Below are 24,878 nucleotides of genomic sequence, written 5' to 3'. Positions count from 1 at the left end.
ACCCTGGTATGCATAGAATGTTCTGGAAGGGGAGTGCGAGAGAGTCGGCCTCTGTCACCTTGATAACTTATATGAAGTCCTGTGTGTTTATTTTCTTTTATATTTTTTCTGTTGCTGACATCTCCCTGCGCGTGCCTGCCGGGAGCAGGCACCTTTGCACCCCCTCTGGGGGAATCCCGCGGGGGGGGGTCCGGTCCAAAACCATCGAACTTTTCTTTTAAACGAACAGGAGCTGGAAAACAGTTTGTATTCTCATGGCGCAAAAAAAAAACCTAGCTCAGCTTTAATCTATTGTTCAAGCGATATCGCTGACCACATTTTTGTCAAAGGGGCGTGGCCAGTGTAATTAAGCTTAAAACACGTAAACTAAACATCTGTGCTTAGCATAGTGTGCCACCCGACTTGTATTTTGCTGTTTCTGTCACTGCATCCAGATATATGATACGACAAGTAACATCATACCTACAACAAGTCAGGACTATTGGCTGTGTCAATAGTTGTTAGTTACATAAGAGAAATAAGCATCAACTATGGCTTGGATGTAATATTGAAAATGCTTCGAGTTAAAGCCCTGGTGACACCCATGTTCGTCCACGGGGGAAGACAAGGAGGGGCACTTGCCCCCCCCCCCCTTGGATCTCTGGTCCGGTGCTGGCCCTAGTGGTGCTGGCACTGCTGTGGAGTGGTGTGGGCTGCGGCTGGGTGCCATTCTTTTTTGTAACACTGGCACTCCAGCAGCCAAGTGGCACACTGGGCTGCTGGAGTGCGATGTTACCAGAAATAATGGCACCCGGCCGGTCGGCTGCACCGTGGGCCGTACTACTCGTGCGGCACGGGCCGTTAGATATTAAGAACAAACTGGGAGCGCTGCTGTTGGTGATGTCACATATGCCTTGAGCGCCTGCTCTCTTTTTCCACTTAGAGGGCTTCCATATTTCCCGCCAGTTCCTCTCTGGAGGCCTTGCTCTTCAGTAAGAATACTCTTTAAAAAAAACAATGATGAACTTGAAGCATGCCACCATGTGGTGGCTGAGACGTTTTTTAAAAATATTTTTACATTTCTGTAGGATTTGGCATCACACATAGGCATACATTTCATCACTGAATTCTTGTGAGTTCACTGTTCAGATTACATTGGGAGAACGTGCAAAAGACTAATTTTCCTCATGAAGTAACTGACAGGTAACAGACAACGGTATAGCAAAGAAATACAAAATGTAGTCAATTGTTGGCATACGTTCTCCCCCCAAGCAATTAATCTCCATGCATGTAATTCTTTAGCGTGTGTATGGGTTTTCATAAGAACACAATACTGTATTTAGAATATTGTATTCCTCCAGAGGGAAAGGCCCCATAAGGGGACCAGACTAGGTGAGGTAGACCTGGACTGAAGAGGTGGTCAATACCTGGGCTGGCAGTGCCAGTCAGAACGTGGGAGGCTGGGATGCAGTGTGGGTGGGGTTTAGACGCGGAGGCCGTTGCAGCGCCGGGCTAAAGGGCCTGGACAGGGGACAGAGGTGCGGGCACGGAACCAAGAAGAGGGTTAAACCCGGCAATGACATGACACTCGTTCAAAGCTAGCATTCTGGTCGAGGGCTGCAAGTTCCGTGAACCTGCCTCCCACGTGGTTATCTGCACCCTACAGGCCTGTCTCCGAGCCCCGCCTACATCCTCAGTTAGTTCTGCATCCCTCGCCCGGTCAAATCCGCTGCCTATACCTGCTGCTTTCACCGCCTCTACACTCAATTCCCTGCCCAGGACAGGACACGGCAGGACAAGCACGGCTTGCTCTCTTCCCCTGCCAAACACACGCTGACTGCCTTCACTATGGCGGAACGCCGGGTTTCTTGCTGGTACTTGGGGGGTATAGCCTCCTGCGGGCAGCCTGCTGCACCCACCCTCCGGCCCTGCTCAAGATGAGGAGTCGCAAGAGGGTGCAGCCTGGGGAACCGGGAGTGGGCACTCATGCAGCCAATTAGTGCACAGAGGGTGGGGTGGTGGGGCTGTTCTTCATGGGGCTGCAAGTCTTTCTACACAATGCTCGCTGGTGTAGCGGGAGGTACACGGGTCGGTTACATGGGGTGCGAGACAAGTGACCAATACCCCTGGAGCTCATTGACAGCTGTGGAATCTGGCAGGCAGGTGGACTGTGATTCATCTCTGAGTGGGTGGTGGATGGTCCATTGTCTGTCTGCGGGCTTCAGGTGACTGTCGAGAAACTTGCTGTGGCACGACTTGTGTGCTGACCCAATCTTGTAGGAGAGTGACCTTTATGGTTGGTTGTATTCAGTTCAGTTTCTTATGGCACCAGTACTGTTTGTGACTGGCGTAGGTACATCTCTGGGCATTGTGCAAGTACAGTTCTGATGGTTCCTTACCTCGCAGTAGGTTGTATGCATGTCGCGTTTTGCAAGGAACTGATCTGTTTCACTGCTGTGGGTTGTGGGTTTTGCCAGTTCTACCATTATTATGCCTGTGTTCAGCTGTGGGATATCCAGGTTTGTAGGCAACTGATTGTAGCAAGTATGGGATGTGCGCACTTTCAGTTTGGTGTTCGTCTAGTTTCTACCCATCTACGAGTTGAGGAGATGCACAGTTCTGTAGGTGTCTGGTCTGAGAATGGAGACAGCAGTCAGAAAAACAGGGGGAGGCGTTAACATTTTGCCCCCCCCCCCCCCTCCCGGAAAATTTTCTGGGGACGCCCATGATGACACAAAGGATTTCCCTTCCCCGACAATGCTCACCTGGCATGACGTCATGCCATAAATTCTCCTCTAATGAGAAGTGAGTTTTGCCGAAGATCGCACGGCTCAAGCAAGTGCGAATGCTGGGATTGGAATTCGGGTCCCCCGGTGACACGATCGATAATTTAGCCGCTATCACACAAATGCCACCTCCCTAAGACCCCTGCTTATGTATAAACTGGTATAATGCAGTGATGAAAGCGCAACATTTCACTGGACCTGGATGCTTTCCATAACATTCTGGGAAATATTGCCCTTTGCCTCTCAGAATCCCAGGCTGGAACAGGATTTATAGACATTGGCAACTGGGTGGGACGCAGATTACGTTAGCCAGGCATCGTGAGTTTAAGTAACTTCGTGTTCTGGGGGTTATGCTGGAAAAAATAAAGTATTTGCCTGGAAATTGACGTCACCAGATGCAAAAACAAGCATTTGCAATGCAAAAGGTCTCACATTTGCGAGAATTTTAGCAATTGGTATTGTAAAGGACAATGCCTTTTATTCACGTATTGGTTTTTAAAACATAAGTAAAAGGCATCGTTATCTACAATGCCAATGGCTTAACTCTTGCACATGCCAGACCTATTGCATTGCAAATGCTTGTTCTCTCTCTCCACCCTGTCCTGTTTGTTTTCTCCGCCCTTATTTTTCTGTTGCCTTCTCCCTTTTAATCTTTCTCTTTTTTCATTCACTCTCCCCTTCTCTAGTTACTCTAGGTGCAGCCGTAGTCAGTGGTGTGAGCAGAGGCCCAGCAGACATGACCATCTGCTGAAGCAACTTTGTTGTCTTTGGTCTGTAAGGAGGGGGAACAGACCGGTAATCTTGTGCTATCCATACCTGAAATTGCTATCTGCAGCACGGTGGTCATATGGCTGCACTGTAAACTCACACAGTAGAGAAGCTTATTATGTGCACTGCCACAGGAGGAATGCAAGGGAGACAGCGTTATCATTTTACTCTACTAAAAGGGCCATATGGGGAATAACAGCACAATATATACCAAAACCTCACCTGAAGTCATCAAACAAAGCAACCTTTCAGTATGCATATTTTTCGAGATTGTTAGAAATGCAAAATTGGGTGAAGAAAACTACTGTTTTACTCTACACTGGATGGCCTCATTAAGATAGAATATATAGTGAAAGTAGCGGACCTTAACACTAACCTCTGATGTAAGTGAGGTGGCATGGCTATGGCACTTCACTACACACCGGGGGGCACATTTGTGAATAGTGAGAGGAAGTGCGGGTACCAGTGAATGTAGATAACTTAAACACTAACTTAATATGTCTATACTAAATTGCAAACCAATGTGTATTTTTTAGCAACTTCCTAAGGGCAATTTTACTGTAGAAACATTGTTCAGCACCATTTTATCTTTGATGGAAATACCCAACCTCTATGGGAGGTAATTCTTAGTAGTACACCTTTCATTTTTGGATTATTACCTGAGTGCCCTTCAAGAAAGGCCTAAGTTTTTGTCTCAATTCTATTAACATTTTGCTGTAAAATGCACCCATTAGCTGCACTTTAGAAAAAAAATCAAAAAGCAATATTGGGAGAATCTACCTTCACAAGCACCTTACGAAGAATCAAGCTTACTCCCTTGCCAATATCAATTCAGGATGTTGTGCAAAGTCGGGGGTACTTATTTTTTCTGGCTACTCCCCTGAGCATAAGCCAGTCTACAGAGAGAGGCAGCAGAGGTCACTCTCCTGAGGCGCATGAGCCAAAGGGCAGAAAGGTAGCACAATCATCAGTGTGCTGTGGCAGCAGAAGCCACAATGCTCAGACAGGCCAGAGTGCGCAGATAGGCAGCATGAAGCAAGGTACACAGAGAGGCAGGACCTGGATTGGGCATTGATGCTCTTTATCGTTCTGCAAGTTATACTCCTGCAGGGCATTCTGTGCATTGCTGAGCTTTTTCCAATAACGCAGAATGACAGTATTGGCTGCCACCATGTCTCCATGCGATGTTGTTGTCCTCCTCCTGTGCATCTTCATGCTTTGCCACATCGATTTCAGCACAGAACGCTGCTCTTCTTGTAAACCTTTCTCTGGATTGTCAAATCCAGCTTCTGACAGACCAATGATTCTCTGAGCATATCTAAGAGTTCTAGCAATTGCCTATTTCTCATTCCACCTGAAGATAATGCAAAAGGGCTCTCTCGACTGGTAAGGGTCTTCCTCTGAACAACAACTTCAGTCACTGGTTTTTGTAGCGTCTGAACATGGACCACTCAGATCTTTCTTGGCCAGATGGAGAGACATCCGTACCTCCTTCTCCTTAAAGAAGCAAACCCTTGTATGAAAATCCAGAAGAGAGCCTCCCTTTGAACCAACAACACCCACTCTACGCTCGTGGCTCAATTTCAGTGGGGTGTCAGAGTGAATGAAACCCCCTGATGTAACCCTCGACATCTGGACTTTCCACCTCCTTCAGTAGACCTCTACCCCCAGAGGGCCCATCCTCTACCTTCTCAGCGGAAGGCAAGTCTTCAGCCCTGAAGATGTCGAGAGTTTCCAATAAGGATTGTTGCTGCATCTCGTGGTAAGGCCATCGCCTTTCTCTCTGGTACCAGAGAGTCTTTTCATAGCAGAAGGCATACAGGAGTCACAAGTAGTTACTTCATGGTCTCGCAAAAGACACACATTGTAGGCAGCATGTTGATCACTCCAGGGCGGTTTGGAGTTACATCTAGGGAAGAATTGGAAGAGTCTAGGTTCCATACCGTCATCTAGGTGCATTCTCCAAAGGACGACCAACAAGACTCGAGGTTATTCAAGCCTTGGAGGCACGCTGGATTGTAGGCTAATGGTCGACGACCATGGAGTTCAAAGACCAGGTGTTTGGCGGAGAATTACTCGGTGATGCAGGAATGTTGTTTGCTTCACAGGGTTTGAAGGGTGAGTAACTGCCACATAGAAAACCAGAATGGAACACGTCGCTCCCGGAGCAACATACCTGAATATCCAAACCCAAAAACAGAAGAAAGGAATCTGAGATGGGCTGGTGCATTGTGGACAGACAGTGGAGTTCCCAACAGGTCTTGGGACTAAAATTTCTTAAATGAAAAACATGATGCAAACGTCCAACATTAGATAGCAGGAGTATGCAGATGACATGTATCTACAGGAACACAAGCTAAGAACATATATACATATAACTTCAAGGTCTGATATTTAAAACTCAGTATTACGGGGGAATACAGCCCGCACACACCTGCTATCAATAGAGCACACATCCAGTGTGGAAGCAGAGGGTACTCGCCTGCCAAACACCATGTATTGGTGGACGCTGACAGGCATTGACATAGGGGTGTCAGAGACAGTGACTCTTTGATGCAACCCCTTCCCAGGGTCTAAAGGGCGCTGTCTATAAGCTGCCATGTGAGGTCGAGTACACCTCAGAGCGCTTGCGTCTTGGGTGCAATAGCCACCTAGCCTGGCCCTCGTCTCAACTCTATTAGCAGATGAACCACTTTGGGAATGGGTTCTTGTTTGAGGGCGAGAGCTTATGTATGCTCCTTTTTCTTGCCCAGTGCCTGTTTCTCCCATACTTCTCCATGGGTGTTGGGTAGCATACTCCCCCACCAAAACCTCCTGCCACACTCCAGGGGTCTGTGGCATGAGACATCTGATAGACCAAGCATGTAAGCCTCTGGCTGTGTGGTCCACCCATTCACACTCAGGAAGGATGAGATGCGATTGACCAGTGTAGTAAACTCTTTTTGTGAGGACTACTCATCATGCGCCAATCCCACTGTGGAAGCATGGGCTCTGGGCCTTATAATAAATATAACTTTAAGAGGGGGTGGAGTGGAAATCCTTATAGACATGCCCTTGCCAACCAAGTCCTCTCAGATTTTAAATTTTTAGAGAAACATGATGCATTGAGCCCTAGTTCAAGCCATAGAATAAGGTGATGACGCACAGGTCATGTTGCACCGATGGTGGCAGCTCATGCTCTGATGCATAAAGGGATATCTTTTTCGGCACACTGTGGAATAACACCCGCTTTCTAGCGGAGATGAGATCTGCACTCACCTTGGTATTAATATCATTGTGATTTCTCATGAACGGGTAGAAGGCACCAAGCTGTGTCCAGCGCACACACAGTTCTTCAGTAGTGTTCTTTGCAAAGCCGCAGACATCCGCACCGACCAGTGGTACACCATACAGATTAAAGAGCATCACACCTGAAAAAGAGAAAAATAAGCCTTAAAAACGCAGATCTAAAAAAAGAAAGCAAATCCTCAACTGTGGAAAATGCACTGGCTGCCGTTGGAGGGTAAAGCTAACTACACCAAATTATAAAAAGCACATGAAAGTCAGCAGCCATCGACAGGGTGCTACATCTGATCTGTATCACTGGAGGATAGTATGGGGCACTCACCTGGCACAGAATAGTAGAGATGCTGCCATGTGCTATAAATGTCCCCAGTCCAGTGGCCAGCATAATGTCCATGACTGGAGAAGGTGGATCTTGAGATGATAAAGGGACGTTTCTTCAGCACCTTAACCATTGCTCTGCAGAAATACAAAGAATTAAACCACAATACATTTTAGCAACATCCTACCAGCTCAACGATTCAGACTATCGGCAACAGACATGGACCAGTTACAAGATGATGTGGCTTTCAGAAAAGCTCTTTGCGCAATAAAAGGAAAAGGGTATTATCAGTAACTTCTGTTCTACAGCAACTTACTATACCCAACACTTGCATCACAACAAGATGTGTATGGAACATGTCAAATGTAAGACACAAGCCAACAGGTTTTCCAACCAAATGAACCTCACTTTGGGAAACAAGGCACATATCTTAACAGAAACACATACAATTATATGTACTGTGTTAATACCCAATGACTCTGTTGATTAATTAACTGAATGTCGTATTTTAACATCTCAATTGGGCAAATGTCAGGCAGGCAATGCTTCACCTTTCCATGGCTTTAAGACACAGGATAGCCTCATACAACAATCTAATTTCTATCTTCAATGTCCTTGGAGATAGTCCTACTGCTCTTTCGATGTTAAAAATGAGATCTTGGGTAGTCTTTCTTCAGTGTCTACAGACCTGTCTTAATCAAATAGCAGCATACTAACCTCCTTCATGATGTCCAAATCTACAAAGCCCGTGCCTTTTCTCTGAAACCCAGATATGGTATCCAAAACACTGGTAAGGCTCTCTTATGAGCAAGCTGCGCTGCTATGCCCCCAGGCTCACACCCTCTTCTTACAGCCCCAGCTGGCGAACGCTAGCGAGGAAAGTTGCCATTTACCTAGTGCTGTGCATTGTCATTGGAAATTTGTCCAGCACCATAATCACAGAGCTAGTAGTCACTCCGTGCACTGGGCGCAATAAAATATGTAGTATGCACACAGCACCCTGTAAAGGCCTTTAAAAAGCTGTGGCATAATCAACTGAGAAATCATATTGCAAACTCTTCAACACTGTTTCTTATGTCACCTTTGCATGCATTACTGCCTGGAGTCTCGACCCAGGCAGAACAGCAGCCCTCATTCTCCTTGACCTGTCCGCAGCCTTCAACACCGTCTCTTACCACACTCTGATCACCAGACTCCACCGCATCAGCATCCAGGGCAACACAATCAACTGGATCTCTTCCTTCCTCTGAAGCCGAACCCAGAGGATCTACTTACCTCCCTTCTCCTCCACACCCAAAAACATCTTATGCGGCGTACCCCAAGGATCCTCCCTCAGCCCCACCCTCTTCAACACCAACATGGCACCTCTGACAGACATCGCCCGCACCCACGGGCTCAACATCATCTCTTATGCTGACAACACCCAGCTCGGCCTATCCCTCACAGAAGACACCGGCTCCACAAGGGCCAGCTTCCAACACACCATGACAAACATCGCCACCTGGATGAAGACCAACTGCCTCAAGCTCAATTCGTATAAGACAGAGGTCATCATCTTCAGAAAGAAGCCCTCCCCATGGGACGACACATGGTGGCCTGCTGCTCTCGGCCCCTCACACAACCCCACCAACCAATCATGCAACCTCTGAATCATCCTGGACTCCCACCTGACCATGAAGCAACAGATTAACGCTGTCTCCTCCCCCCTGCTTCCTAACCCTCCGCATGCTCAGCAAGATCTTCCAATGGAGCCCTGTCTCCTCCAGAAAGACAGTCACCCAGGCCCTCATCGCCAGCTGATTTGACCATGGCAACACACTTAATGCCAGAAACACCAAAAAACGGAACCTCCTCCAGACCATCCAGAACTCGGCGGCATGACTCATTTTTCTTTTTTTTAAAGTATTTTATTGGTTTTCAACCCAAACAACATCCCCACATACACAGCCCATCATCAACAAGGGCAAATTATGGGATACAGTGCGTACAGACATTGTTCACAGGTAGGCGTGTGCTTACATTGATACATCAGAATAAGTGCCTCAGCCTCCCCCTCATGTTCTAATACTAACACCGCAACCTGCATCCCAAACCCCAACCAATATTATGTGGAGCCCATCATGGAACTCCCGCCAGTTTAGGCCTCTTCCACCCCCCCTCCCGCCTAACCCCCACCACCGGTGTGCTCTACATACTTAAAACCAGAATGTCCAGTCATCAGCAACATGTTAGGATGCGCCGATATCTCAATGCGTGTGGGCTGCTCCTCAATTCTCTCCATGCCAGAGCACATCTCCACTCTCCGGTAACCACCCAAAGCCTGGCTATAATCAGTGTGCCTCAGCCTGTTCCAGAGGTACCTCTAAGGAGTCAGAGTCCGATTCCGGTAGTGTCAACAGTGCCACCAGAGCTTCCCATGCTTGTGCAGTTTCCATTGCCTTTTCATTATTCGCTCTTCTTGCCTGCTGGAGCCTAACCATACTCCCACTAGCCGCCCGGCTCATAAATTCTGTTTTCATTGCTCTATACTAGGGCCCGTGTGGATTTCCATTTTCTCGTTAGTTCCCGTTTGGCCAACAGTAACCCCAGGTCAATGAATTTACTTGTTACCTTGGTTCGCACTGTGTGAGGGTACCAGTGCAGTATGCATGTTCCCATATTAGGTTCTATCTGTCTGTCCGTCACTCCACAGAGGACCCCAACCACCTCTTCCCAGTATGTGCCGAGCCGCGGGCAACCCCACATCATATGTGGGAAGTCCGCGGCAGTCAAGCGACATCTAGGGCAACGTTAAAGTATTTATTTATCTGTCCTGGGGTTAGATACGCCCTATGTATGATATAGAAATGGATACGTTGGAATCTAGCATTCCGCGTACCCTTCCACGCCCTTTCCACCAATTTTGACCAAGTCGATTCAGGTATGTCTTTGCCCAGATCTACCTCCCATTTTTCTTGCAACCGAGTCATTGGCTGAAGCCCCTCCCCCACCATTCGCCGATATAGGCACGTTACTGCCTTTATCGTCCCTGCAGCCATTTCTACATATTGGCATGTCGGGGATGTCGGCAGTTCTAGCAGCCCTTCCCCCCAGTGTTCCTGAATCGCTGCCACCAGGGCGGTCTGTAGCAAGAAATCCCCCCTGGGCAATCCGTATCTATCCTGCAGTGCCTGGTATGGCAAGAGAGCACCCCCATCATACAAATCTCCGATTATCTGTATCCCCAGGTCTTCCCACTCAGTCAATGCCGATCAGTTCCCCCCGTGTTGAAGGGCCGTACACATTCCAAGAGGTATCTCCGGCGCGTACGGGCGAGTCCCGCCTACCCTATGCCTACTTCTATTCCAGCATGCCCTTAGCGCTTTCTCTTCAGAAGTCAACGAGTCAACCCGCAGGTGCTGGCCCAAAACGACAAAGGACAGCACATGTCGTGGAAACCAATGATCCTCTGGACCATCCGGTCCCCTGAACTCTCGAGCAACCGCCTGCGTAAGCCACTGTAGCTGGGCCGCCAGGTAGTACAGTTCGATGTCTGGGGCTGCCCATCTCCCCTCCACTCTAGGTCTCATCATCGTGGTCTGGGCCACCCGCCTCCTACCGCTCCCTCATAAAAATCCTCCTACCATAGTTCTGGGCTTCTTAAACACCCGGCCCGGAATCCAGATCGGCAGTGTCCGGAAGTAGTAAAGGAGTCGAGGTAGCACCATCATTTTCAAAAGCGCCACCCTCCCTGCCACTGAGAGTGGCAGAGTACTCTAAAATTACATGCTTCCCCTGATCCCTCGCACTGCCCTATCCACATTACCCTCCAGTAGATCTGCTTGCTCGTGATAAATGTTAATTCCCAGATACGGCAGGCAGCAGGGCTCCCATCTTATTCCGTTTAATTTGTCGGGGATTCCCATTGCTCGATGCGCCGGGAACAGGCTAGTCTTCTCCCAATTCACGCACAGCCCGATTTCACACCAAACACCCGCAGCAGCACCGTCGCCCCCGCCAACTCTGCGCCAGGGCACGCCAGGAACATCAGCAGGTCATCTGTAGGGGTGGGTGGAATTTGCGTAATTGCGTTACGCAAATCTCCGCGAAATGGTAAAAGATCTCCGCGAACACGCAGAAATTCCGCGAACACGCGAAATTGCTTGTTCGTGATGCTTTTCCCTGTTCGCAATCGTTTTTTGCATGCTCGGGGGAAAATATCTCGCGAACATGCACTTTCAGAACGTGAACAAGCAAAAAATTTCGCGAAGCCGTGGAACATAGAATTTTGGGTAATTTTGCTTTCTCCGCGGAACGGAATTTACCACCCAGGCCTAGTCATCTGCGTAGAGTGATATATAGTGCATGTCACCACGCACCTCCAGCCCAGTATAGTGCCTCCCCGACCTAGCTCGCACCGCCAGGGGTTCAATCGCCAATGCGAACTACAGCGGAGAAAGCGGGCAACCCTGCCATGTTCCTCGTCTCACTGTGCAGGAAGCTGACACCGTCCTCCCGTCCGCACCCGAGCAGTCGCCGAAGCATACTGTACTTGAGTCCACCTCACGAATTCCTCCCCCAGTCCCATCCTGCGCATAGTCTGAAAGAGAAATGGCCATTCCAGGCTATCAAACGCCTTCTCTATGTCCACTGAGAGAATCAGAGCAAACGGCTCCAAGTCCTGGCAGGTCACTAGAATTTGCAGTAGCCGTCTCACATTAAGAGCCGCATTACGCTTAGGTATAAAACCGGATTGATCTCGGTGTATCAGCTGCAACATATATGGGAGTAGGAGCAATGCCAATAGCCTGCTTAATATTTTGTAGTCAGTCGTCAACATTGACAGCGGACGATACGCCTTCATATCCGTAGCTTCCTTACCAGGTTTCAGGAGAGGGATAATAATAGCCTCCCTGGTGGTCTTGGGCAACCTCCATACTTTGTACGCCTCCCGATTGAGCAATTTCAACCGTGGAGCCAATCAATCTACATATTTGGAGTAAAATTCTATAGGTAGGCCGCTACCCCAGGCGTTTTGTTGCGAGCCATATGTTTAATAGCACTCTTAATCTCCCCTATAATAATCTCACTGTCCAGCAGATCCCCCTGCTCCTTGCTCTGACTCGGTAGAGCCACCTCCTCCAAATATCCCCGTATATCATCAGGGCCCTGAGTCAGTTGGCTATTGTAGCGCCCAGTGTAATACTCCTCGAATAGGCCGTTTATCCCCGATTGGGTGTGTATCATCTCTCCCGACGGGGCTACCAGGCCCATGATTGGCGTACCCGAGGGGTCGGATCAGCCAACCACGCCAGCAGCGCGCTTGATTTGTCCCCCTCAGCAAGCATCCGTGCCCTGTAATTCTTATTGTCAAAGGAGCGCAGTCTCTCCACCTGAACCGCCACTGCCTTTCTAGCCTCAGAGACCTCGGTCTGCGCCCCTGGATTCCCCGGCCGGATCCTCTCCGCGCCCCGCAACCGGCCTTCCTCCGTCTCCAAGTAAGTCAAACTCGTTTACCTTACTCCTGCCACTTTACTAATACAGAACCCCCTAGTCACAACCTTAAATGCATCCCATTTGAGCGCCAATGAAGTCGCAGTCCCCTCATTCTCCTTGAAGTATTGTTCAATACTCGTCCTCAGTTCCTCCCCAAAGACCGGATCTTCCAAAGCTTCTGGTCTGAGCCGCCAGGTCGGTATGACCACCCTCTCCTGACTCCATCTTATGTGCACAAGCAACGGGTTATGGTCCGACAGTGTTCTCGCCAGGTATTCGCTACCTATCACCTTAGAGTGAACCGCAGGGTCGCATAATATTGCATCTAATCACACATGCAAATCGTGAAGGCCTGAGTAATAAGAGAAATCCCTCTCTTCCAGATGCTGGGCACGCCACGTGTCAATTTGTCGCCAGTTGGTTTGCCAGGTGCCTCTCGCCTTGGAAATCCTATGCACTGAAGTCCCAGCTAGCGGGGGGTGAGATCGATCTTGCTCCACATCCGTTATTGAGTTAAAGTCTCCCCCAATATTGTCGCAGTAGTTAGATATGGCGCTAGGCTCCCCGACAATCTCTCAAAGAAGGAAGGTTGGTCAACGTTAGGGGCATATACACAACATAAAGCTACATCTATGCCATTGAGCTGTCCCCATCACCGCTACAAATCTCCCCTCCGGGTTTACCAAGTGCTGCGTTGGCTGAAAAGGGACCCCGCTCTAACCCATATAAAGGCACCCCTGGCAAATGTAGAGTAGATCGTGTAGAACAATTGCCCCTCCACATCTTTTTTAGTGCTGCCCCCTCAGTTAGGTTAAGATGTGTTTCCTGAAGGAAATCTATGTGCGCCCCTCACCATACCAGGTAGGAATGCACCTTGTGTCGCCTCTGCATTGTATGGAGTCCCCGAACATTCCAGGTAATACATTTCAAATCATGCAGTGTACCCATTGGTCAAACCTTTCCTCCTTCGCACCCACCCCATGTCTAAGAGCACACTGGTGTCATCAACTTCCCAAACCCCCCTCCCCAGCCCCACCCTACCCTGCCCCCCCCAGAACAGGCGCTACAACATTAGGACCCATCCAAACTATTATTCAAACTCACCCACTAAGCTCCTAAGGAGTTAACCCACTAAAACATACGGGAGGTAAGCCCCAGGCTTCAGAGAATCAGACACCCAATCGACCAGCATCTCGCGCTCAACCGCCATATCACTGAACACGCCCCTTCCGGGGTCGTGTATTTACGAGGCCTTTTCCCCCTATTTTCTACAGCCCTCCCCTACTCCAAATCTCTGGATAATCAGTTACCGTCCAACCAAGTCCACGGCAAGCCCCATCTCCCCGGCCCCCCACCCAATATTCAATTCAGGGTCATCCAATGTCAACGTCTCCCATCAACGATCTCGTCCGCTGTGCCTGCAGTCACATGGGGTAGCTTCTGGCTTCCGATCTCCGACTGTTCATCGTCTTCTCCCAGGAACCCTCCTTCTGACTCCGTCCCTTCCGGGTGCGTTCCCCTCCCATCCTGCGAGATAGCCGTAAGCGCCTGTAAAGCGGCTTTGTGCTCCTTCTCTGCGTCGTCATCGGCTTCTGGACCGCTGGTTGGCGACGCCGGTTGCGCAGCAGTCTTCGCGGTTGCGGTCTCATCTCATCCATAGTGACACCACTACCCGCTTCACCAATCCCTGCTTTATACATCTCCAACCAGTCCCAGGCCTTATCTGGGCTTTCATGAAATGAAGACTTGTCATCCACTGTTCTCTTGAGCCGCGCCGGAAACATCAGAGAGCATTAAATACCCTCGTCCCGCAGTGCCATCTTAACTGCGACAAACGAGGCCCTGCGGCGCTGGACCTCAAGTGTGTAATCCGGGAACAATGTGACCTTGCTGTTGTCCACTGTGTACGGACCCGCCCTCCTGGCCTGGTTCAACAGAAGATCACTGTCCTTGTAATGGAGCAGCCTGACCACCACGTGCCTCGGCGGTCTCCTGGGGGCCAACGGCTTAGCAGGCACCCTGTGAGCCTGTCCAAAGTGGAAAAGGATGTCAGTCCTGCTGGCGCGACGGTTGTCTTCAGCCAATTTTCCAGATATTCCACCATGTCGGGACCTTCCACTCCTTCCGGCAGTCCCACCACTCGGATGTTGTCTCTTCGATTCCTCCCTTCTGCGTCCTCCGCTCGCTTCTCCAGGGTCCGCAGCCTATGTTGAAAATCCGCCATCTGCACTGTCATCGACTTCTGGGCCGGTTCTAGGACCCCTATGGCCCCTTCCGTCTGTTTCACACTATCAGTCAACTTGATGTGGTCCGCCCAAAGCAGTCGCAGCCCTTGCACCACATGACCGATGTCCTTTTGCAAGGCCTCCCTTGTGTCCGTAATGGCTTGCAGGATTTGATCAACCTGCTGCTGGAGCATCCCCTCCTGGCATTCCTGCACCCCGTCGTAATTCCGTGACTGCTGTGTCATCTTCCTGGTCCAGTGGTGCTCCCACCTGTTTCCCCCGTGGCTTCCCCATGGCCTTCCAGGACTCGGGGATCTCCTATTAGTCAAGTGTACACTGTAGGGCACCTCCTCTCCGCAGCTGCGCACAGTGTGTATGCGACTCAGACAGCACTGCAGTCCCTAATCCAGCGTCCGCCGCCCTCTCTCAGGCTCGCCCACTCCAACAGGGCCGTCCGACAATCCCAGTCAGGCCGCTCCACAATGTGCTCAGTACTCTCCAGAAGGCCACTCTTCCGTGGGCCCCGTCAGGGTCATCCTCTGGGCCCAGACCGATCTTGACTCTATACAGGCTCTCCCCTGCTGGTGGGCCGTGCTCCAAACAGATGCAAAGGAGTCTCCATATATGCCTTGGGCCCGCTCCAGACCATCAGTATCCACCTGCTGCTCTCTTCTTGGCAGCCCAGAGCGCTCAAGCACCACAGTGCCCTCCTCCGCGCAGTGCCCAGCGCGGCCTCTCAGCAGCTCCAGGCGGTCCCTCCTCTACATCCACCAGCTCCTCCACCCTGTAATGGCAGAACCGCAGCCGTTCCCTGTCAAAGTCACTCGGCAGCCTTCTCAGTCATCGCTACTTCCGCTCCTCAGGCTCTCTCCGCTGCGACAAGGTTTTCCTATTGCCTCAGAGTAGCCGCCCCCGTAAACCACTATACTCAATTACGCCGCATCCAAAGCCTCCATGAAGGGGGGAGTCTGCATTTGTAGTTGCCCAGCCGCTCTCCAGTGCCAGTGTCCACCAGATAAGATGCCCCACTCTTCAGGACTGGTCCGGAGCAGGAGGACCAGCACTGGGGATCTCACCAGCAAGCTGGCGCAGTGGATGGCTGATTAGCCGGAAACTGGTCCCAGGATGCTTGTTTCCGGTCCAGCGAAGACATGGCTTGGCAGTTAAGGCTGGACTGTTCCCATGAGGCACAGGGTCAGACTGATTTGCATATGGCCATGTCTGAACTGGGGTGGCAGAGTGAGCTAAAGAATGATGATGGATTAAACCCAGATCAGTTGACTGGGGGTGAGTGCTTGCATTTTTCAACACTCCGTCCATCATCCCCTTTGGTATTGCTTTGTTCGCCCTAAGGTGGCAGGGTATGCCCAGACGTGGGTCCCTTGCTCACTTTGCCACTGGATTCAAGCTCGGCTGGCTGCTGACGGCTGATTAGCCAGAAACCGGTCCCAGGATGCTTGTTTCCGGTCCAGGGAAGACATGGCTTGGCAGTTCAGGCTGGACTGTTCCCATGATTCAGAAAAGGGGGTGGTGATGAACAGAGTGTCTGAATTAAGCAGACCACTCTTACCCAGTCCAAAGATCAGGGCTTGATCCATCACCATTATTTAGCTCACTGCCCCATCCCAGCTCAGAACCTGGCTATATGCAAATTAGTCTGTCCCTGGCCCAGTGCATCATGGGAACAGGGCAGACCAAACTACCAAGCCAATTCTTCACCAGAAAGGAGACAAGCTTCCGGGGACCGGTTTCTGCCATTTCAGGCGTCGTCGGCCCGGCTTGCTTGAATCCTGATGGAGCAGTGAGCAAGGGACTCATGTCTGAGTATACCCTGCCACACCTGAAGTGGCCAAAATCGATTCAGAAAAGGGGGTGGTGATGAACAGAGTGTCTGAATTAAGCAGACCACTCTTACCCAGTCCAAAGATCAGGGCTTGATCCATCACCATTATTTAGCTCACTGCCCCATCCCAGCTCAGAACCTGGCTATATGCAAATTAGTCTGTCCCTGGCCCAGTGCATCATGGGAACAGGGCAGACCAAACTACCAAGCCAATTCTTCACCAGAAAGGAGACAAGCTTCCGGGGACCGGTTTCTGCCATTTCAGGCGTCGTCGGCCCGGCTTGCTTGAATCCTGATGGAGCAGTGAGCAAGGGACTCATGTCTGAGTATACCCTGCCACACCTTAAGTGGCCAAAATCGATTCAGAAAAGGGGGTGGTGATGAACAGAGTGTCTGAATTAAGCAGACCACTCTTACCCAGTCCAAAGATCAGGGCTTGATCCATCACCATTATTTAGCTCACTGCCCCATCCCAGCTCAGAACCTGGCTATATGCAAATTAGTCTGTCCCTGGCCCAGTGCATCATGGGAACAGGGCAGACCAAACTACCAAGCCAATTCTTCACCAGAAAGGAGACAAGCTTCCGGGGACCGGTTTCTGCCATTTCAGGCGTCGTCGGCCCGGCTTGCTTGAATCCTGATGGAGCAGTGAGCAAGGGACTCATGTCTGAGTATACCCTGCCACACCTGAAGTGGCCAAAATCGATTCAGAAAAGGGGGTGGTGATGAACAGAGTGTCTGAATTAAGCAGACCACTCTTACCCAGTCCAAAGATCAGGGCTTGATCCATCACCATTATTTAGCTCACTGCCCCATCCCAGCTCAGAACCTGGCTATATGCAAATTAGTCTGTCCCTGGCCCAGTGCATCATGGGAACAGGGCAGACCAAACTACCAAGCCAATTCTTCACCAGAAAGGAGACAAGCTTCCGGGGACCGGTTTCTGCCATTTCAGGCGTCGTCGGCCCGGCTTGCTTGAATCCTGATGGAGCAGTGAGCAAGGGACTCATGTCTGAGTATACCCTGCCACACCTGAAGTGGCCAAAATCGATTCAGAAAAGGGGGTGGTGATGAACAGAGTGTCTGAATTAAGCAGACCACTCTTACCCAGTCCAAAGATCAGGGCTTGATCCATCACCATTATTTAGCTCACTGCCCCATCCCAGCTCAGAACCTGGCTATATGCAAATTAGTCTGTCCCTGGCCCAGTGCATCATGGGAACAGGGCAGACCAAACTACCAAGCCAATTCTTCACCAGAAAGGAGACAAGCTTCCGGGGACCGGTTTCTGCCATTTCAGGCGTCGTCGGCCCGGCTTGCTTGAATCCTGATGGAGCAGTGAGCAAGGGACTCATGTCTGAGTATACCCTGCCACACCTGAAGTGGCCAAAATCGATTCAGAAAAGGGGGTGGTGATGAACAGAGTGTCTGAATTAAGCAGACCACTCTTACCCAGTCCAAAGATCAGGGCTTGATCCATCACCATTATTTAGCTCACTGCCCCATCCCAGCTCAGAACCTGGCTATATGCAAATTAGTCTGTCCCTGGCCCAGTGCATCATGGGAACAGGGCAGACCAAACTACCAAGCCAATTCTTCACCAGAAAGGAGACAAGCTTCCGGGGACCGGTTTCTGCCATTTCAGGCGTCGTCGGCCCGGCTTGCTTGAATCCTGATGGAGCAGTGAGCAAGGGACTCATGTCTGAGTATACCCTGCCACACCTGAAGTGGCCAAAATCGATTCAGAAAAGGGGGTGGTGATGAACAGAGTGTCTGAATTAAGCAGACCACTCTTACCCAGTCCAAAGATCAGGGCTTGATCCATCACCATTATTTAGCTCACTGCCCCATCCCAGCTCAGAACCTGGCTATATGCAAATTAGTCTGTCCCTGGCCCAGTGCATCATGGGAACAGGGCAGACCAAACTACCAAGCCAATTCTTCACCAGAAAGGAGACAAGCTTCCGGGGACCGGTTTCTGCCATTGGGGACAGGGTCAGACTGATTTGCATATGGCCATGTCTGAACTGGGGTAGCGGAGTGAGCTAAAGAATGATGATGGAATAAACCCAGATCAGTTGACTGGGGGTGAGTGCTTGCATTGTTCAACACTCCGTCCATCATCCCCTTTGGTATTGCTTTGTTCGCCCTAAGTTGGCAGGATATGCCCAGACGTGGGTCCCTTGCTCACTTTGCCACTGGATTAAAGCTTGCCTGGCTGCTGATGGCTGATTAGCCAGAAACCGGTCCCAGGATGCTTGTTTCCGGTCCAGGGAAGACATGGCTTGGCAGTTCGGGCTGGACTGTTCCCATGAGGCACATGGTCAAATTGATTTGCGTACGGCCATGTCTGAACTGGGGTGGCGGAGTGAGCTAAAGAATGATGATGGATTAAACCCAGATCAGTTGACTGGGAGTGAGAGCTTGCATTGTTCAACACTCCGTCCATCATCCCCTTTGGTATTGCTACATCCTCTCTTTAGGCACAGTCTGGCAAGGCTGATTGTCCTTGCCAGACCATGCCCATCCTCCTCAATGTGTTCCTCCCATCCAGTAGCCACCACTGACTCCACTTGCCATGGATTTGAGGGTGGGCAGTCCCAGACTAGTCCTCCATGGACATAAGACCATCTTCCATCTCACAACAGGCCTCCTCCTCTACCGGACATGGCTCCCAAATGCCACCAGAGTCTTGGTGATTTTTCACGCAGGTGTGTTAACAACTAGTCTCCAAAATGTTGAAGTTAGAGGGCTTGGTTTTCACACAATAGTCTGGACTAACTGAGATAGGATGCAAGGGAAAACAGCCATCACATTGCATGCGTTACAATGCATGCGATTTCAACGACGCGTTGTTCCATCGCGTTGTTCCATCGCAGTACCATTACAACGCAAGCCGTTACAACGACTTGCTGTAGGGGGCGCACTAAACTAAGGAATAGTATTATTTACTATTCCAACACCTTCCCTACTGTTGCACACACTGGAGTTGGAATAGCAAATTATACTACTCCTAAGTCCACGGCGCCCCCTACAGCAAGTCGTTGTAATGACTTGCGTTGTAATGGTACTGCGATGTAACAATGTGGTCGTTGTAACAACTGTGTTGTAATCGCATGCGTTATAAACACCTATATTCACTGCAAGAGCTTTGTTAAGCATGACTCTCATAGCAAGCCACTGAAGTGAATAACTAGATTTTATATCTATTCCAATGCGATGACATAGCAACAACGGGCAAAAAACCTCTCACCCACTGCTGCTACGAATCCCAGGCTGCTCTGGCTAGGCTCTCTGAGAACCAGACAGAGCAAAGCTTGAAAACAGGGAGCACAGCTTCAGGAGGGGATGGAGCTGAGAGCGGTGAGGGTGGGTGGCGGGAGGCCAAGTATTTTGTTTTTACATTGTGGCAGGGAAGAAAAAACATGTTATGTATGGCTCCCCCATTACTCTTCTGCCCCTCCATAGCAGTTGAAAGCAAGGGCAGATAATTTTAGAGGTCACACATAACATAAAATTATGGATGAGTAAAAAGTGATTTATTCAGATTTTTTTCACTGCTGGCATCTGAGTGACACCATAGACAACTGAAGCTATGCTCTCCTCTATTTGATGTCACTCATAACACCTTTGTTAAAGACATCCCATTAATTCACAATTACCCATCTATAATTCTATATATTTCATGTTAAGCCCTTAGGCTACAGCAACAGCTTGAAATGTCCTATCAGGTTTCCATCCTCCCTCCAAATGTTCATGTTGCCTGGCTTCCATTCCACACGTACCCACCAAAATCCTACAACATCATTCACTCTCAGCATTCCAAACACCAGCTCAGACACACAAGGAATGAGGGCACATTAGATACTACATGGCATCGTTGAGATCAAGGGTCACCATGTGGTCCTCAGCTTTGAGAATCTAGACAGCATCTGCAGAATCGTCATCTTGAAAAGGATGGATCTAAAGAGTTGGTTCAGCACTGAGCAAGTACATTATTTGTCATATGCCTTCTTATGTCAGATCCCTTCTTATGGTTATCTTTTTCTCCTTTGCATCATTTGTCCCCTCTGATGTGCTGACACTATCTTTATTGTGTCATTTAGTAGGAGCACTTGCATCTTCTCCAGCAACTGTTCGTGCCTGATTCACAAACTGCACTTTTAGGTACATTTACTATTTTTTGGTATTTATAAACTGCATTATTGGAGTAATTTACACTTTTTTAGTAATTATCAAGCCCATTATCGCCGCTTTAGCTGCAGTTTTCTACCGCTAAACCAGCAATCATTTTAACGCCTTTCTTTTTTTTTTTTTTTTTACTTTTTATTGAAGAAAAAAAGAAATTACACACAAGGCAGTAAAATATACATTTGGACATGTGTAACAATGGGGGGGGGAAATCACTTTGCAATATAATACAGAAATCATTGATGTAAAAGGGGGGGCCAGTGAGGAAACAAGAGCAGTAATTACATAGGTTACACAAGACATGGATTGTCGGGTCAGGGGGAAAGAGGAACCTCTGAAGTCTCAACGAATGGAGGTGTACATATGTTTCCACGGTAAGATTTCCACTGGCCCCAGATTTTATTCCACTTCCTAGGTCTGCCTCTAGCCACATACACCGTCTTCTCTCTAAACATCCACCAGTCCATGTTCTCCTTCCACACCGATACCGTGGGCGGTCGCTGGGAACCCCACAACTGTGCGATGTCTCTCTTAGCAATCATATTCCCAAGGGTCGCCCACTGCTTCTGCGCCACATCATAATCATTCGGCTCCCAGACATTCAACAGGCAGCGCCTGGCCTCAGGCAATAATGCCACTCCCGTGACCCTTTCCATCACAGTATGGACACGATTCCAATTCACCACCGCCTCCGAACACTCCCAAATTATATGGAGGAAGGTTCCGACCAATCCACATCCACGCTTACATAACCCATCCAAGGAATAACCCATATGAATCAAGCGCGGGCCAGTGACATATACACGATGTAGGATTTTAAGCTGTACGAGTCGGAGACGGGCCGGAATCGCGACCTCCTTAGGCGAGGATAGCGCAGATTGCCAGTCCTCGTCATCCAACTCCAAGCCGTCACTGGTCCAGACCTCCCTGAGACGCACCAACAGATCCGACCGATCATTAATCAATTTCTTATATATCAAAGAAATAGTGATGTCGGGCACGTGGCCATCAAGCACCCGATCTTCGAGCGGGGAAGATTCGGGGATGTTGGTGCCCCCAGGAAAAACCAAATTCAATGCGTGGTGAATCTGTACGTAACGAAAGAATTCCCTGTCACTCAACTCATACTCTGTCTTCAATGCCCCGAAGGTCTTGATTTTACCTTTGACCCAAAGATCACTCACCCTACTGATACCAATCATATCCCACTTTTCAAATCCTTTCGTCTTCCAGAGGCATCCCAGTCTCTAAGATGCATACAGTGGAGTCGCTCGGGTCAGTCGATCCTTCCATCCCATTGCCGCAGTCGCAGCGTGCCACACTCGTACCGCAATCTTGGTAGGTCCCGTTAGTTCCCTCCCTGCGACTTTGGAATAAAGCGACCTATTGTAGTTCCCGCCCGGTAACAGATATTTATCCATCTCAAATGCCGGGTTGGGAGCCGGCACGGACGTTCCATGATTAATCGCTCCCAGCTGAGAGGCCCAGTAATATCGCCTGATATCCGAGAGTGCTTTACCCCCGTCATACCAGGGGAGCTTAAGCTTAGGGAGGGCAATACGCGGGCGTCCATCCCAGAGCAATTGCCTCTGAAGACTCTCCACCTCTCGAAAATAACTCGCCGGGATAATATCAAATGTATTCTGGAGAGCGTATAAAAATCGCGGTAGGGACATCATCTTAAAAAGAGCTGCACGCCCTAGTGGCGAAAGCGGTAGCTTGCGCCAACCCACAACATCAAGTTTTAGCCTCCGTAGAGGAGGGAGCAGATTACGTTCATAGCGAGCCACTGGATCCAAAGATATAAAAATCCCCAAGTATTTAAATCCGGTTAGCGAGACCTGGACGGGGCAACCGCGTGGCAGGGAGGGGGCACCACCCGAAAGCGCATACACACAAGACTTGGCCCAATTGATCACGAGGCCAGAATTTCTACCAAACGAGGTGAGCACATTAATCAAAACATTCAACGATTTTCGATGCGACGTAAGGTACAATAGAATATCGTCCGCGTAGAGCGACACACGGTCTTCGAATTCCGGGGTCCATTGAATACCCTTCATCGAAGGCTCCCATCGCAACCAGGCGGCCAGGGGTTCCAGGGCCAGGGCGAAAAGAAGTGGGGACAACGGACAGCCCTGTCGCGTGCCCCTCCCGAGGACAAAGGATCCAGACACTCGACCGTTCACTACCACCTGCGCCAATGCCTCCTCATACAAAAGTTTCACCCAACCAATGAACCCGGGACCAAAGCCGAATCTCGCCAGAGCAGCCCAGAGATATGGCCATTCCAATGTATCAAAGGCCATCGTAGCGTCCAAGGAAGCCAAAATGGCCGGTTCGCGCAGAAAAGCGGCCCTCGCGAGAACACCGTGCAGACGCCTCAGGTTGAGCGCAGTATTGCGTGCAGGATGAAACCGGACTGATCCGGGTGTATCAAGTCACTAATTACGTTTATCAAGCGGTTGGCCAACAACTTGGCAAGGATCTTTGGTTCGGCGTTTAAAAGCGAAATGGGCCTGTAGGACGCACAGCGATTCCTCGGTTTCCCCTCCTAATGAATCACCACGATGGTAGCGAGACGCTGATCACGAGGGAGGGAGCCGACGTCCCGCGACTCTAGAAACATGTCACGGAGGTACGGCGCCATTGTATCAGGACACAACTTGTATAACTCGATGGGCAGACCTTTAGGACCCATGGCTCTACCCGAACGCACGGAGCGAATAGCAATGGCCACCTCCTCTGCTGAGAGTGCGGCGTCCATTAGGTCCCTGTCCGCTTCAGACAGGCAAGGCAATGCAATGTCACGCAGCAACAGATGAGAGTCCTCCTCAGGTCTATCAGGAACCGGGGAGTACACTGTTTGGAAATGGTCCGCAAAACACTCAACAATTTCAGTCGGGTCAGTCACACACACTCCATCAGCTTTCTCAATCACTGAAACCACACGACTCGCCCTCTCTTTTTTGTCCAGCCAGGCAATCAATTTCCCTGCCTTATCTCCCACATCATACAGTCTGCCCTGTTGCTCTCTACTCATGACTTTTGCGGCATCCGTAACCAGGGCTTTGTAATCTAGTTGTTTGAGGCTGAGGGTATGGAGCTTATCACGAGTCACTCCGGATTCCAATTCCCTTTCAAGCTCAGCTATTTCAGTCTCTAAACGGACCACCTCCTCATTCTTAGGTTTCTTGGCACCAGTGCCTGTCCACGGATGACTGTCTTAAATGCCTCCCACAGTAATACAGAAGAGGACACGGAGCCCTCATTCTCAGCGAAATACTGATCCAGGGACTTGATCAAATCTGCACGGGTTTTGGGATTACGAAGATACCAGGGATTGATCGGGGCGACTCGACCCTCGTTTCCCATACTAGTGTTCATCAAGAGCCACAGTGGGGAGTGATCTGATATGCCCCGGGCCAGGTGTTTAATTTCCCCGATAGAGGAGGCCTGTGTCGACGGCATCAAAACATCGTCAAGTCTAGAAAGACTGCCGTGGGCCCCAGAGTGGAAAGTGTATTGTGTCTGGTCCGGGTGCATCAGCCTCCAGCAGTCTACCAGCCCCAGGGTATCCAAGAACCCACTCAACCAGGATTGCGACCTAGGGAGATCTCTGTGGGGGTAGCTATCTAGGGTACCGGAGACAACCGAGTTGAAATCTCCACCTATTATCAGGATGCCCTCCGGAAGCCCCAACACCACACGCCCAAGATCCGCAAAGGTCGAGGTCTGTAGACCGGGCGGGACATATACAGAGATCAGTGAAGCGGTCCTCCCCTCCCATCTCCCGGTGAGAGCGGCGTAGCGCCCCCTATCATCAAGAATCACCTCGTCTATTTCAAGGGGGAGAGAGGTCTTGACTAGAATGCCCACGCCCCTAGAGCCAGATGTGAACCCAGAGTGCACAGCGAGACGGTATACTCGCCGATTCATGGCGTGGCAAGTATTTCCAATCAAGTGCGTCTCCTGCAACAACACAACATCGGGGGAGAGACGTCGCA

The 24,878-nt window shown here is 50.0% G+C and overlaps 1 protein-coding gene across 1 annotated transcript in view; it reads right to left on the bottom strand.

Annotated features, from left to right (window-relative positions):
* Window positions 1-24,878, bottom strand: part of GAA (alpha glucosidase) — a 469,553-nt gene that overhangs the window by 155,903 nt on the left and 288,772 nt on the right. The window contains exons 13-14 of the mRNA XM_078654064.1: window positions 7,141-7,274; window positions 6,792-6,943 (exon numbers count right to left, since the gene is read on the bottom strand). Coding sequence (XP_078510190.1) covers window positions 6,792-6,943; window positions 7,141-7,274 — 286 coding nt within the window. The remainder of the gene's footprint in view (window positions 1-6,791; window positions 6,944-7,140; window positions 7,275-24,878) is intronic.

Source organism: Lissotriton helveticus, chromosome 7 (assembly GCF_964261635.1).
Source record: "Lissotriton helveticus chromosome 7, aLisHel1.1, whole genome shotgun sequence".
NCBI classification, from domain to species: Eukaryota; Metazoa; Chordata; class Amphibia; order Caudata; family Salamandridae; genus Lissotriton; species Lissotriton helveticus.
Note: the sequence above shows the minus strand (reverse complement) of the source record. Positions and strands in the feature narration are given on the sequence as shown.